At 38.9% G+C, this 16,416-nt stretch overlaps 1 protein-coding gene across 2 annotated transcripts in view; it reads right to left on the bottom strand.

Annotated features, from left to right (window-relative positions):
- Window positions 1–5,273: 5,273 nt before the first annotated feature.
- ZNF804A (zinc finger protein 804A) overlaps window positions 5,274–16,416 on the bottom strand; it is a 166,399-nt gene continuing 155,256 nt past the window's right edge. For both annotated transcript variants that reach the window (XM_075027950.1, XM_075027951.1), the window contains exons 3-4: window positions 11,395–11,525; window positions 5,274–9,024 (exon numbers count right to left, since the gene is read on the bottom strand). In XM_075027950.1, coding sequence (XP_074884051.1) covers window positions 5,727–9,024; window positions 11,395–11,525 — 3,429 coding nt within the window. In that variant the 3' untranslated portion in view covers window positions 5,274–5,726. The remainder of the gene's footprint in view (window positions 9,025–11,394; window positions 11,526–16,416) is intronic.

Below are 16,416 nucleotides of genomic sequence, written 5' to 3'. Positions count from 1 at the left end.
TAGGCTGTTAAATCTGAGTTACATTGCAGGAAAAAATTTGGACCTGAGCCAGGCTGCACTTTCTCTATATTCACAGTAGTGCAAATATACTAATTTAAATGGATCACCGTTTCATTTCTTACAATATAAAAAGAGGATCTTGACCTTTTGAATTGGAACTTCCTATATTTTAGCCTAATTATTCCTCCAGATTTCACCAGACTAAATCAAGATAAGACTGCACTAGAAATGCAAGAAGTTTCTTTGTTACATGCAGGACTTTGAATGTGCAATACTTGCTGTTTCTCATCTGTGAGAAAGGTACACAGGTAGTACCTACAGTTGATTTAAAAGTCTATATTTTCAAAAGTATTTTCCTGTTTGCTGCTTCTTTTGAGGAAAAAAAAAATAATTTCTCTTTAAAAATCTCATTCATAGCAAACAAACACTACCAGCTGATTTAACAGTAACCTTCTTTAATTCACATAAGTAATACTATATCCATCGTGGATTCACATTAGAAGCTTACTTAATTACTATGTTCCTCTCTACATGGATTTGCACATTTTGATCTTATGCCAGCAAAAATAAAGACTACTGATACATTATTTTACCTAAATATTGTATGAATATAGTCCTACTTACAAAAACCTCTAAATGAGCCTTTACAGGTAGAAAACCCAACATTTTCATTAACTGTTTTTTTCTTTGGTATCAGAATAGAAGGTGCATGTATATGTTTCAAAGCACTAATGATATAGAATAGAAATTTTAAAGATAGACATTTGTGGTCACTAATTACATGAATAGCCTTACAACAAAGGTAAAAGACTGATTTAAAATGGATTAACTTTTCTGGATTGTGCTCCTCATCATACCTTTTGAAATTATTATTCAACTGAAAGCAGCAAGTATTAGGGAATTTTAATAAATAAAGAGCCCTAATGCCCCAGGTCAAAATAAATCCTCAGTAATATTAATGGCAAAGCTTCCTTAGACTTCATTGGTTTCAGAATTTCACCAAGGGGTCAAAATTCAGCCTCAGGGTAGAAATTCTCCTAACTTTTTATAAAATCCATAAAATAAAACAGAAGCTTGAAGCAAAAATAAGATGTCTTATAATTTTTGAAGTCAGTACACTGATTTTTGCAGTTAGAAGTAATAAAAAAACCTGCTTCATATTCATAAATATATAGATTCCAATAAACTGATAATCTTACTCACAGACAAACAGAAAAAGAGAAAGCTTTATAGTGTTCCTGGAGTAAAGGAGAGAAGGAAGGACATAAAATAATATACAAAACCATGCCTGCTGCAAACATTAAACGAGAGTGATCTATAAAATAACATACACATTTAGACAGTAAGCCATGTTAATCTAAAAATAGCAAATGATCTTTATACAGTAAAAAAGTCTTTACTTTCAATAAAGAGAGTTAATATAGCTTTGTAAAATTTTACAGCTGGTAGGCATATTGCATACATACGTGTACTGCTACATATATACAAGTCTTTAGGCAATGCACAGTAATGGAAATCAGAAAATGAATGTATGGAGTTTAGAACAGGTAGACTATGAGCACCACAGTAAAATACCCAGTAGATTAAAATTTACCACCTTAGTTACAAACAAATAACTGTCTCTAAAATACATTCACATGGTCATAAAGTATTGCCTTAATCTGGGAAAGTCAACAAAATCCTTAACATTGCAACATAAGCGATTTTTGGTTGGTATAAATCAATGAAATTCCACTGAAGTCAGAAGTTGTACACTGATTTACACCAATTAAGAGTCTGGCCAAATATGCTTAAAGTTGTATTTTAAATGCAGTGTTATCAAGTAAATATTATCATAATGCAAAACATGTATTTTGAGAAAAATGCACAATTACAGAAAAATCATAGCCATGTTGTATGTTGTATAAGAAGCATATTATCATGTATAGTAATATATTAAAGAGAAACGGATGTCCCAATGGTCTTTTAAAGCTTAGTTTGAATACCATATCCAAATGACTTTTTTACAAGTGTAAAAAGTTTATGAGCTAATAAAAAGTTAACACTGCAAGTAAGGAAGACATTGCTTCATAATGATTTCATTGTATGATTACAGCAAATGATAAAAACATTCTCACTCAATAATACTCTGTAAAAGGTGTTTCATTTACCAGTGTTTGCTATCAGCAGTTTCTCCGTGACTACCCGTCGCTCACTCCTCTAGAATCTGAAATCTGGTGATTTCTCCCCAGCAGTCAAAAGCTTGCATAGCTTCTAGTTTGTGAAGGAAACCAAATAAACAATTTGATTCTTTGCATGCATTGGTAGCATTTGAAAAATTCTATATACTTACAGACAAGAGTCCATTTACTCCAAACTTCCCATAACAACGCGAGATGATTATGTTCCTTAATACCCGAAAGCTCCCCTAGACCATTACTCTATGGCTCATATTACCTGAGAAATGGTACATCCCCAAGGTCATAGTCTGGACAGATTGCAACTTTCCAAGGGCCAAAAAAAAAGATAATCTTCTCATCTCAGTGGAACAGATTAACTTTTCAGATATTTCTCTGTAGAGCTGTTCTGGGAGATCACTTAACAAAATCTATAACCTCATTTAGGTGTAGGTCTGAAGGCTTAATTCTTGCAATTCAGGTGTATCACTTTTACTGTTTACCCCAGGAAGACAGTCCAATAATTCTAAAAATTGGCAAACTCGCCAGGAGCATAGACACACTAGATCTGTGTAAATTTGAAAATTCAATAGAAAATTAATTAGAATTAACAAATTTGGTGGAATTTATTTAGAATTATAGAAATTCAATTATTTGGCATTTACAATAGTTTTTACTTACAAATTAGACTACCAAGTTACGGAATAAAAATACACATTTAATCTAAAATACCAGATAAAACATGAAAAAGAAGAACTACCCTTAAATAACTTACTAGAAGTTATATATTTAATAATAAAACAGAAACTCAAAAGAGTATTTTATTAGGTCATTTAATTTAGTGTGTTCAATTTTAATCTTGACTTGTGATTTATTTTTATATTGGTTTTGCTTTTACATATGAAGTCACATATACAAACAGTTCTAGCACTAAAGGCAATACCATATTAGAAAATTATTACATTTGATGGTTATTAGTCTTTTATTGTAAGTAGTTTATACACTATTGAAAAGCAATTACAGTAAATAATAAATAATTGTGCAATGTCTCAAAACTGTTTAACAACTTAAAATAGAAAAAATGAATTTAAATTGTAAGAAAAAAACTAAAATTCAAAGCTCTTGGAACATCTTGTTGAAAAAATGTGGACTTCTAAGTTAATAGATGGGATTCTTCAATTTTTTCAAAATTGCAACTGAAAATTTGAAATTGGTGATTTTTAATCTCCTGCCAAATAAAAATGTATGGATATGCTAACGTCCAATCATAATTGGCCTATGTGGTTTCTTTTTTTCAAGTGTACTGCTGTATAATTAGATGGATTTTTGTCCTTGATAAGACATCAGAACCCAGTGGACCATCTGCGCTGACCACCACAGAGGATGGCAGAAATACAAAAGCCAGTACAAGTCAGCTAAGGCAGGAGACGAAGCAGCTAGCACGCACCTCCCAGCTTCAAATAGACACTCCCGTGCTTAGTGCCTGCTTGGCACCTGCATATTACAGGAGGTAGTGGAGACATACAGATTAGGTAGGCATACGCTTGAAATAAAGGAGTATAAAGTCACTTATATGCTATATTTTTCAGGTACTAGATAAACAGAAATGGGCATTCACCTGAAATTACAACTAGAGAAAATATACCTTCTCTATGGCATTACAGGGGTAGATGCTCAGCAACACCCCGCTCCGTGCCACAGCCTCAGGCAGGGGATCCGAGCTGCTCTCCAGAACCTGACCGCTCACATGCTCCTTCTTATCAACTTTTTGCTTATTAACATAGTTTAGCCCTTTGTAACTGCACGACATGGAAAACTCACATCCCTTGAGTAGCTGACACTGTAATCATAGTGGCAAGATGTTGTTTGCTATAGTTTTAATGTAGTACTGTACTAAAACTTGCAATATTGATACAGGTTAAGTTCTAATGCTATAGATGCAGAAAATAATATCCAGATATATATGTTTTAGGATATAGTATTACTTTTCAAATGGTTAATGTCTGTAGCTATTAATATGCAATGTATATTAATAATATTTCAAAATTACTATTCTTTCAGTTCAACTGTATATCATTTTATTATACTACATAAAAAGGTGAAAAGAAGTAATTAATTGGAGAGCTATCACCTACCTTTTATTACAGAGGGCCTACTTCTAGCACTAATGGTCATGCTGCAAATCCTTAGCTTCACTTACATGATAACACTTCATTTTAACTCAAAGAGATGTCTCTATCTCAGAATGACTTCTGATTTTATTCCGGACCATCACAGGTGTGGGCCTGATATATCTCATACTGAAACAAAGGAGAAGATTTCACTGGCTAAAGCTGGGTGAGGTTTGACAGCAATAGGAAGGTTGCAGAGGTAGGAAGAAGTCTCTGAAATACAGTTAGAAATAATGGCAGTATATTATTATTTTAATCAATCTCTATTCTATGCTATTCTGCTTCTTTACCAAAATGCTGCAGGAAAGAAGGAGGGTGAAGTGAGGTAAGAATTTGTATCAAACCCTGGTGGGTTCCCTATGCAAGGCTCTTCCTGACCTCCCCTTCATGCTCATGTGTTCTTGCTATCTTCATACAACTGCACAGGCAGCAAGGATCTCACTCTAACAGATCTGTCCCTCCCAACACCCCCGAGGGCTGTGTGCAATCAGGGAAAGTATGCTTGGTGGAGCTAAGACCCTCACTATGCTCTACCTTTCCGCTATGAGCAATATTCCCTTGAAGTCAAACTGCCATTGATATCTTCCTTTCTTTCCCCCTCTACCGCTGATGTTATTTTTGTTACATCGCCTTTTCGTGGTTTAGTATAAAGGGGACTAGCTCCCAACAGTCAGCAGTTTGTGCACACACTACAAGTAGGCAAAAATTGTCATGTTGACAAACCGTTAACACAAACAGATCTATTACCCTTTCTCTCTTGCTCAGTAAGACAGTTGCCCTCAAGATATTAGCCTCTCAGCCTCCCTGATAAATCACTGATGTATAGGAAACCTGATTATCCCAACATAGGAGGCGTAGAGGATGCTATTCAGCTGCAGAAGAACATGGAAGAACAACATCCATGAGGCTTATAATGAAAGATTTTTTATATACTTAAGTAGTTAACAAAAATTTATTGCAAGAGATAGTTTGTCACTAGATTTACAGTTTCAGAGAACATAGTACAAAACATAGTGCATCAGCTTTCTCTAAACATTAAATAGGTGCAAATACACAAAGATAAAAACCAAAAGGTGAATACTTTACAACATAAGTTATAGAACTATAAATATATTTTATATACATTATACATATTCTAAGACATGATTTTCACTTATATATAGAGAGAGTTCATATTAGTATCAGATTATTCAGTGCTTTAGTTATAGTATAGGTCTGAACTTTACATGAACGTTTGCATCATTATACTTACAGTAAATGCTTCCCAAGGAAGGAGGAATTTTAACCAGTTTATTTCACAGAACTGTTTTGCAAAGCCATGGGGACTGTAGAAACAGCAGGACCGCTGAGCTGAAGGCTCCTTTCCCACCCTCCCACCCCCGCTCGCCGAGAACCTGTCCTAAAACAGGGGCTGCAGAGGGATGACAGCCGGGTGTGGGGACAGCAGGGATGGGAAGACGGTGTGTGGCAGCGGGGGAAACGCCAGCTGGGTTGGGTGCAGGACTGAGGGCGGCAGCAGTGGCAAATGCGGTGGGGTGACGAAAGCTGTGTGGCCCCCCGGGCAAAGCCTCGGTCCGACTGGTAGATGAGGTAAAGGCGCTCTGGAAAGAGCCGGGACCTGCGAGAGGAACTGCTGGTGGGGCTGAAGAACCTTCAACGTACTGGCAGCAGCGGTGGCATGCTGCTGTAGGATGGTGTGATGGATGGTGGTAACGGAGGTAGAACACAGCGGCGGCTGCAAGGGTAAGGGCTGTAGCGGGGAATTCGGGGGCTGGATTGCCGGGGGAGGGAAGGTGAACTTCACTTTGTTGGCCAGCATGTTTTGTGGCATTATCTGCTGATAGGCCTCAGATGGGAGATCTTTGAATTTTTCGTGGTTCTCTGGAGGGAATATCAATGTCTGATCAGGCAGGGTGAAGGGAGCTATTAACTGCTCGGTAGTTAAAAAGGTATGACTGTTTACATGTGCTTCTTTGAATGGCAAGGGTGGTGGGCTGCTAAATATCCCAGGGTTACACTGTACCCATTCACTGGCCACCTCATTTATTTTCTCATGCGGTAGAGACTCAGCCAATTCATAATGGCAAAGATAGGATTTAGGAAGAGCTTGTTCCGAATGTCTGTTGGGGAGGGGAACTTTGTAACGAGCTTGATTTTCACAACTGTTGACATTTTCTTTTTTCTTTTCATCTTGTGGAACATCCTGCGTGCCGGTAGCTGCTAGAGCACTGTGGTCAGGAACAGAAGCAGCAGAACCTGCAACAATGCCAGAAAATGTACTTGGAGAGCTCTCCATTGCTGCGCACACCGTCAGTTTATCATTTTCCAGCACGTGTGAACTATCAGTTTCTAGCGATGACTTGCTTTCCTCTAGCTGCATTGTTTCATCCATATCTTTTGCATGATCAGCTTTGGGATCCACATTGGTTTCTTCTAGACTGTCTTGAGTCAAGAAGTCCCCCAAAACATTTAACGTAGAATTTGCAGAATTTTCTTTGGAAGGTCTGGAGGTCTCACTTCTTGCGTTCCTGTCAAGGCACACGCGATGGATTCTAGTTTTCCTTCTCCTGTGTTTCCCTTTTGCCTTTTGATGTGTACTTAAAGTACGTGCTTGCCTTAAATATTCCTCTGCTGATAAAGTCTGTCCGTATGAGCTTTCATCTGATGAAGAGGAATAGGTATGCTGTCTCCGCTTGCGGTGGGATTTTTCAGGTTCCTCTGTCAGAACGTTGTAACTTCTCTTTATGGACTGGTTTTGACTCAGACTCTTCTCCTCACAGCAGTGTTCTAAACATTTATGCTCTGGGCTACAGCTTGACCTCCTGACTTTCCAGCTGCAACATGTTTTTGAGTACCTTAAGCTATGCCTCCTGGAACTCAGAGCCAGCTGCTTTGCCTGTCTCTGCGAGCTTGCTTTGCTCTTTCGGTGCAGTCGTTTACAGCCATGGTGTTGGCCACTATATTTTGCACTCCAAATGTCACACCAGCCTCTGTCTCCATGTACATGATCTGACACAGACATGCCTCTCTTATGACCATTTTCAATGACAAGTTTTTGATGCATCTGCTGTATCTCACCTGTAGCTAGCCAGATATTCCCCACATCATGTCTGCGCTTCTCTGGATTATTTTGGAAGTGCTGATGTTTATTTTCATCTCTATAACTAATTTCTTTTTCAGTCACTGAGAACATCTCCATTTCTGCCGCTGTTGTGTCCCCACAGTCATGATGATGACAATGACATAATTTTTTTCTCCTTTTCCGTTTTCTACTTTTGTGAAGCCATTTTTCATGGCTTTCTTTGATCCCGACTTTGTTACATTTCTCATCTATCACAGTGTTTTGTTGTAAGTGATTTTTAGAAATGTGATACTCTTCTATTTTTCTAATCCTGAATGACTCATCCAAGGACACTTTATTTTGATTTTTTTCAAGATCACAATTTCTGATGAGGGAAACGTCCCTTATAAGGGGTATTGTATAGTTGCACACATTTTTACTCATTTCTGTTTCATAATTGCCACACTCTGAAGTAGGTTTATTTGTAAAATCTGAAACTAAGCTACAGTTGGATTCGGTTTTGTGGTGCAAATGAGGTATGTTTGGCTGATGCTTGGGTTTTTCTTGGCTGTCACTTGCTCTTGATGACCTGAAATCAAAATATAAAGGATTACAGCTATAAGAAATCGATGGGTCTGTACTTGTGTAAATTAACATTTCTGATGGCCACTGAAGAATATTTGATCCATGTTTGCCAAGAACAGGAACAAAGGGTTCACAAGGTCTCTTGCGCATGTCCGGTTTGCTTTGTGGGACTCCACTACTACCTTCTTTAGATGGTGATGGAGCTAATGCATCTGCCCCCAGCTTTTTTACTTCAGTTTGAGTTGTGGATGAATCACTGTTCCTGTCTTTATCATTTTCCTCTGCAACATCCTGCAGAGATAAACAATCCTCTACAACCGCCTGCGCGAGGGCCCTGTTTGCCTGCAGCTCGTAACCGCTGCAGACCAGGGGCAGGACCTCAGCACTGTCCGCAACCACTGGCAGCGTTTGGTCCGGTAAGTCTGCTGCACCTACATCAATACCGTAGCCATCCATGTCCGAGGACACCAGTTGCTTTGAATAGGACACAGCAGGAGTTAATACGGGATTCTCTAGCACACTGCTTTCTTCACTAGCCAGCTCTTTTGATTCCTGAGCTTCAGGAGCTTCTGCTGTGTCTGTGCTTTTTTCCACCAGTGGGTGAAAATACTTATGTTTCTCCTCAGGGCAAAGGACTATTTCTGCCGCTGAAGGAGACTGAAGGTTACATGCTCCTGGAACAAACCTACTTCTTCTGCTAAATCCGTGCTCCATAGATGTTTCATCATTATATTCATAGAAGACGGCAGCTGAAGACTCGAGTTTGACTGCTGCTTTCTTAGGAAAAGCAAAAGAGAACCCAACTCTATGTCCTTGAGCTCCTTGAACCTGATCTCCACATTTGTTAGTGTCCGATTTATTACTACATGCATTTCCAGGAGCGGAAGAAATAACAGAAGCAATGTCTTTACAATTCTGCGCATCGTGCATTAACGTAGAGCTGAAATCCTGTTTGTTGGCAGAATCGATGGCAGCACCTTGTGGAATATCATTGCAATGATCTCGCACAGTCACTGTAGTGGATTTGAACATAGGGCCGCTTCCAGGAGCACTAGGAAGGAAAACAAAACTCGGGAGTCAGTACCTTTCAGAGAACTGCAGACAGAAATACGGTGTTACACTGGCATCTAAGAGATTTTTTTTTAAGGAAAAAGGAAGAATCTGTGCATATGTAGATTTAGAATATGGAAAAAAGTCATCTCTTACAACAAGATCAGTTGACTAGTATAAAAAAAAAAAGAGTAAATATTGTGCCCCCAGTTCCTTCATGTGAAGTTACCAGCTGAAGGGCTAATATTCCTACAAGGTAGTTTACTTTTCCTAGACATATTGGCTGGCCTAATAAGAAACTGTATATCTCCCTAGAAACCTCGCTTCTCCTCCCAATAGACCATCATGGTTACAACAGTATTACTACAAATAGCAGAGGTTTTACATTCCTTTGTGCTACAAAATATATTAAAACTGAGAGCGCCTCATAGACCACTTCCCTCTTAGTCACCATCCTAGTGACTGCTGCTGTGCCCACAGGCAATCATCCAGCAGTTCCCATCCTATTTGTGTTCACAGACTGAACCATCACAATCTCAGCAATTTCCTTCATGGAAAAATAATACTGGGGAGAGTATTTCAGCTGACAATAGTGCAGTAAGTGTTCATCCCTCTTGAGAAAAAATTTATCACTGTCTACTTCTGTTCTTCATTTCATGTCCTCTTCCCATCTGTTCTATTTGACTTAATAGGAAGCAAAAAGAAGAGCAAAAACTGCTTAAGCTGCCTTTTTCCAGGATCCACAGGAACTACTCAGCCCTAAGAGTAGTGGACCTATGTTAAAACAATTTTTTTGTTGTTGTTTTAACCAAATTATTCTATGTTACAGTGCAGAGCAATACTAGATGATGGGTCATTGGGAAAACTTCCAAGTGTCATTTAGGACCCCAAGGAGTGCTGAGATAAAGAATGACAAACTTAATCTATTGGGTCTAGAAAGTAAGGTAGAAGTTTTATGAGAAAGAAATTCCTCATGAGAATTCCTGCCTTGTCCCGTTCTTCAGAAATTTAAAATATATATTAAACACCCCACACAAATCCTTTCTTAACAGAATAAAACGGTGGCTTCTACAAAACCAAACTAGAAAATACCATTTTAAAAAATCCTGTGTGTCTGGCTGTATCACATCCCTAAGGAGGCAAAGTGGTAGTAAACAGCAATTTTTAAATACAGAAATAAAGCTCAGAGATAAATTCTCCTTCAGGAACTAGAAGAAGGATGTTTAAAAAAACCAAACCAAACAGAAACAACAAAATCCCACAAAATCTCTGCTTCACTAGCATGGAAAAAGGGAAACAATAAGTTCCTCTTTCTCCTGAAATATGCTAAATTCAGATTTTGGTGTACGCTTAGGGGGAGTTATCTAATATCCTCAAGTATTAAATTTGGACAGTTAAAACACTGATGGAGAAGAAAGAGTCTCTATGTGAGTTATCATAAAAGGATAAAATAATTAAAATTGGGTGTCATGTTGCTCATGTCAAACAGACCTCACAACATTCATGTCCCATCCAGCTGCTTGGACAGACTTTGTTTCAGCATGCTGCCCACCATCCAAGCTATGGAGAAAGAGACTACTACTGAACAAGAGTTACAATTTGGTTGGACTTCCCTGTTAGTTCATCTGATGAGACAAAGGCTGGATAAAACATTTGTGTTTCAGCATCTACTTTTTTGCTTTTTTTCCCCTGAGATTCCACTGTGAAAAGCTGATACATATATTTTCAGTGGCTTGTCAGTGTCATAACTGTGTCATATTTAAGTGAGAGTACAGTCACAACTAGCAAGCTCAATATTAACTTCAACAGTATGCTTAGATGCAATACTAAAACGTATCACTAGCAAGGAGTCACTTTTGCAGAGGGAGGTAAACACTCTGTTGAGCTGGGGAAAAGAAGCACTTACCTTTTAATATAAAAAAACCCAGTTATTGAAATTTAAAACTGTATTTCTGGATGCTTTCCCAGGCAAGCAGTTTGAAAAATAAATCACAGAGATATGTTACAACCTAGAAAGACAGACTGTATTCCTCACCTCATCAATGAAGTAGTATCAGCCTGCAAATGCATGACCTAGTTCACTCAGCTTTCAACCAATGTGCCTGGTTTTATGAAATATATAAACCACATCTTTTTTTAAACTAAAAATAGATGTCGTTTTAGCTCCACTGAAAAAGCAACGTTAAACATTAATTTCTGCACATAGTGTGAACCAAATTACTGTACACATACTGCTTCCAAAATGCCATAAAAATGGGGTGGGGAGCTCCAGACAAGGGACTCCAACAGCCCCACATCCCACAGCACCAGCAAACAGTGGTGGGCTTATTTTAAAAGTATTTTTTTTATGTTTCAGCAGCTATGCACTTACCACGCTGTCTCTTTCCTTAGCTCAGCTAGCTTGTGCAAACGTTGAAGGGCTTTTTCCTGTTTCCTTTCATCTTTTCGTGACTTAGAAGCTACGTTTCGAGCAAACTCCCTCTGTTTCAGTTCCTTCAGTCTCTGCAAGAAAGAGTCATACAAGACACACACGAAAACCAGGGATGATAAACGTTTATAATGACAGTTACTTTCTGGTAAGCACTCATGGCATGAATTATTTTTTGAAGCTAACCAAAGCGACCCATTCAATAAATTTATGTATTTCAAGTGAATAACCAAAATACAGAGAGATACTAGAGACAAGTTAGCTAGGTTAGAGATAACCTAGAAAATTTTACTGTAGCTTTTGTGATTCATGTAGACCAGCCTCAGTAGGATGAAGCAATGTTAATCCAGAATTTTGCTCATGACTCTCTTCCCAAAAACCTTCCCCACAGCCTAATTGCTCTTTGAGATAGTAAGAAAAAATAATGAGACCACCCCAGGTATTTTTCCGCAAAGCCGCTCTGTAGCCTGTTGATCCCCCAGCTGGTATTAAATCTCAGGTTTTTCTGCCTGAGATGCTGGGCATAGCACTTGTCACCACCGAACTGCAGGAGGTCCCTGTCAACCCGTTTGTCCAGCCTATCAAGGTCCCTCTGGACCTGCCCTGCCACATTATCAGTGTGGTATCACCCGCGAAGCTCCTGAGAGCAGGCTGTCCTACCATCCAGGTCATTACCAAAGATGTTAAAGAGTCCTGCCCCAGCAGCCATCCGCAAGGGATGTCATGGCCAGAAGTCTTGTGTTTTGAAATGGGAAGATCTTCCCTCTGAAGGAGTTTGTTTCCTGCTTTTGCTGGTGTCTAATGCAGCAGTTAAGCAGACACTGAGTTTCAATCCAGTATCTCGTTTGATTTCACCTCCAGCCTGTTTCTTTGGGAGGAAATGAAAATGCACAGCTCTGACTCTCCACATAAAAAGGGGATTTTGTTTTCTTTATATCACATCAGGACAATATGCAGAGACTTTCCTAATCCTTCATGTCAGCAAAAAGTATTCCTTTAAGTCCCAAACCCCATCAGTGTTTCGCTCAGTTGCTCAGTGTGTCCCCAATATGGCTCACAGTCTAGATGACATCATCTTATGAGATCATGACCTCATGATTCTGGGAAGAACCCAGTAATTTGCCACCGTTTTTGTGGCATTAGTCCGAGGGCAAATGGCTGGCCATGAACAGGGGTCATGTGGTTTTCTAAAAGCATTAATTCTAACTCCAAACTGTGTGAGGGGTATTGAGAGCTTTGCTTACCACTGGTAGGCACATGTTGGATACACATGTAATGGAGTTTGCAGAACTCTGTAAGCACTGTTCTCCTGCTCCTTCTCAATTTTTCATTTTGCCCCTTGTGTGATTTTTTTTTTCCTATTCACAGAAAAATATCCCTCATATAACATCATTCATTTATGCACTGAATTTGTTTTTACCATTTTGGGTGATGCTAATGCTACCTTGGCAGTCCATTTAATGCCAAGAAACACATATGTAGAAACATGCTGAGAAAGCAAACAAATGCTTGCAAAAAAATGAGCGCTACTCTCTATTTTCAATTTTTTCATTTTTTTTCCAATAACTGGATATTCCTTTGAAGACAGCCTTGATAGATACAGAGAAATAATCTGAAAGGTGATCACTTCTTCTATCATTTATATTTCGTAGATAGAGTTATCAAAATTTATTTTATTGTGCTAACACAGTATAAGGTTATAAATTCAGTCAAAACTGGATGTATGGTAACTTTTTTCCAAGAAAAAAGGCTTGAAATGCGAAGCATCTTTGTAGAACATTTCTTACTTCTACGCGTTCCTGTTTTCCTAAGGATAGTATGATACTGACCTTGTTTCCCACCAGCCACTCATGAAACCCAAAGTATTTCATTTCATAGGTGACTTCTGAGCACTCAGAATACCAGAGAAGTGATGAAGTTTGCTCCTTCACCTCCCCACCTCCAGCCCTTGGCATTTAAAGACAGGATTTCATTCCATTTTGTAGAGCTCAATAGTACTTCGTCCTTTTTTGCCTCCAATGTGTAAGCAAAGAAGTATGCAACAAAGCAAGAAAAAAGAGATAAAAGGGTGCTTTTTCACAAGGTTAAAAAGGAGAAGCTGAGGTGTATACAAATCCATAATCACCCTCCAGCAGCAGCACTTTACTGTAATTACTGGAATGATTATAATTAGTGATTTGATTCTGACCAGATTTTGATCCCTTTTCACTTACTGCTCAAAGTTAGCAGGACTCCACACCATCAGGAGTGCCAGAGTTAACACAAATCCACATTTCAGGGCACGAATAGGGTCCTGCTCACAGTGAATAGGGACAATGCTGTTAAAGGAAGTTTTACCTGATCTTGGAGGCACAGAAGATGCATTTCATGCTTATCACTGCCAAGCAAACATCATTCTACAGATCCGAGCCTCTCAGTTAGTCAGATCAGTCATCATCTGTTTAGCACATACCAGTTCTCATACAGAAGAACCATTCACAAATTTTAAGTAATTAAATTGTTCTCCCTGATTGCTACAAGTCGGTGTCAATGTGTAAGACAGTGCCATGTGGCAGAAGTTTTGTGTGCACAGCCTTTGTGTTGGACTGTCTGCTCTTCACTTCTGGTGAACTACTTGTTCCAGAGCTCTCCGTCCTTCAGACCTCCTGTCAAATACACCACCCCTTTCCTGTATGGAAAACTGTTCTTGACATAATATGAACTAGTTATACAATATGATTTTTTTTTTTTTTTTCCTCCTTACAACTGGTATCTTAGTCTTTTTCATGGAAAGCTTTAACGACCTCTAAGGATTATACCCTAGGTAACTCCTGAGGACCTTATTCAGCAAATACGTATGTATGAGTGGAACTTTTCTCAGTTGTAAACCGCAAAACATGCACCTGGTGCAAGCTGGTTTGAGACCTGGTTAGGCAGTTTCCAAAAATAATATTTCTTATACATAAAAAGTCATCTAAGTGGGAAAATGTGTCGCCATTGTTGGATACTATAGTTATTTTCCATTTGTCTGTCTTTAGCCATCTGATAAACTATCATCACCTGCATTCCCTTACTGCACTTAGTCATGCTAGTGACTGCTAGCACTGCATTTACACAGCCCTATATTGGTATTTTGCTGGGTTTGCTCGTATTATGCAAATGAAAACAAGATATTACCCAATTATACATAAAGTGCCACTAGTCCATGTGTTCTGAGTATCACAAGGCCCCCCAAAACTTGTTCAAAGTAAATGGCAACGATAAAAACACGAGTGTGCCTTATTCCTAAAAAGCATCTTTTTCTTAACATTTTTATGTCTTTTCATGTGGCAGAGCTATTCACCAATGCTAACTTCAGTAGTTAGTTTAATGCCCATTATGTTCATTTGCTTCCATGGATCAGTAAGCAAATAATTAGCAGGCAGTCATACAGTATTTCAATATGATTCCCTCCTGTATTTTGCTCTGCTTATGAACCAGCCCAAAATGCGTAAGTCCTAGCAAGCAGAGTTCAACAAACAGTTCACAATGAATAATTAAATGACATTTCTCCAAGAGAACTAAATGCCTTCATCGTTCTCCTGATACACTGTGATGCCACTTTGAACGTGCAGAGCACAGACTACCGTCAGTTTGCACATGACTTTCCCCAGTCCAGAGCAATGGGAAGCCTGACCCTGATTCTCCAGCCTTGCAACAGGATCCTGCAACTGGGCTGCTTTCACTCGGGCAGAAGCTGAGTTATTTTAACAAATCTAACTAACACTGGGCCTGAAGCAGAAATATTCCACCTATTTCTAACAAACTCAGCTGGGAATCTTACTGCACACCCTTTACATCATGCTCAGCTGAGGTATGGAAGTCCAGATGAAAAGGAAGACTTTACCAGCTCCTACGTACCTATGCATGGATGAAACTATATATGAGAAGACTACATGAGGTCCAAACTCAGGTGTGGCTGCATTTCACTCAGAGGCATACAGCTCAGGTGCCCCAGGCTTGCCGTGGAAGATACCCATTGGAAAAAAAAAAAACAATTAAAAAAAAAATCAAAGAAAACCTAAGTGGACTTCTAATGGGACCCCATTCCTGGTTACTTCACTCTTGTCTTCATTCCCCCATTTACCACATTAGACAGTTAATTTCAGCATGCCGCTTTTCAAAAAGCTCACACTGAGTTTCCTAATTCTCCCCTGCATTTTATAATACAGGAACCACAGGCCCAGATCCTGCTGCCGGAGCCAGGTACCTGAAGACCTCTGTGGATCAAAGCCTCTTGAAAGCAAAGACACATTATGACATTAAGGACACTTCTTACATCACAAGCCCTCTGCCACCTTGCAAAGGGTGGGTTGGGTTTTTTTAAACACAAGATTTAAGCACTTGTAACAACAGCACTTCAAACTAACAGGTCTTCAAAACATAGAGAAAACATTACTTAATATATATGCCCAGGACAGCGAAAGCATGTGAAGGCTAAATAGTGAAACACAATGTACCTGAATACTATGACACCAGGTGATAAAATGAGAGGGGAAAAAAAAAACCCAAACCACAAAAAAAGCCCCAGCCTCAAACAATTTTATACCTTGAAACATATAATTTAATGTTATCAGAACTGACTCTGAAGAAAAGCAGTGAAACTTTGTTTAAAAAGTTTATGAAACCAAAGGGGAAATCATAACAAGCGTCAGGGTTGATACAGGCTCTCTCTGTAGCGTTAATATATCACATAAAAACCAGCCACCCCCCCCAGCACAAAAGCATCATCTAAGGACTACTTATTGAGAGGCTCTCATAAACTACCTGTGCAAAGCTTATCTCCCTAGTCTAGGAACAACTTTAATAGGGTCAAGAAACAATAGGAACAGTTTTCATAGGAGCAGGACTCTGAAAGATGCCTATCAGGGGATTTCAGGGCAGTGCAGTTCAGATATTATTATGCTAATAAGCTTTTGACCTTAGATTAACAATTAAATTACTTGG

This window comes from Buteo buteo, chromosome 5 (genome assembly GCF_964188355.1).
Source record: "Buteo buteo chromosome 5, bButBut1.hap1.1, whole genome shotgun sequence".
In the NCBI taxonomy this organism is placed as follows: domain Eukaryota; kingdom Metazoa; phylum Chordata; class Aves; order Accipitriformes; family Accipitridae; genus Buteo; species Buteo buteo.
Note: the sequence above shows the minus strand (reverse complement) of the source record. Positions and strands in the feature narration are given on the sequence as shown.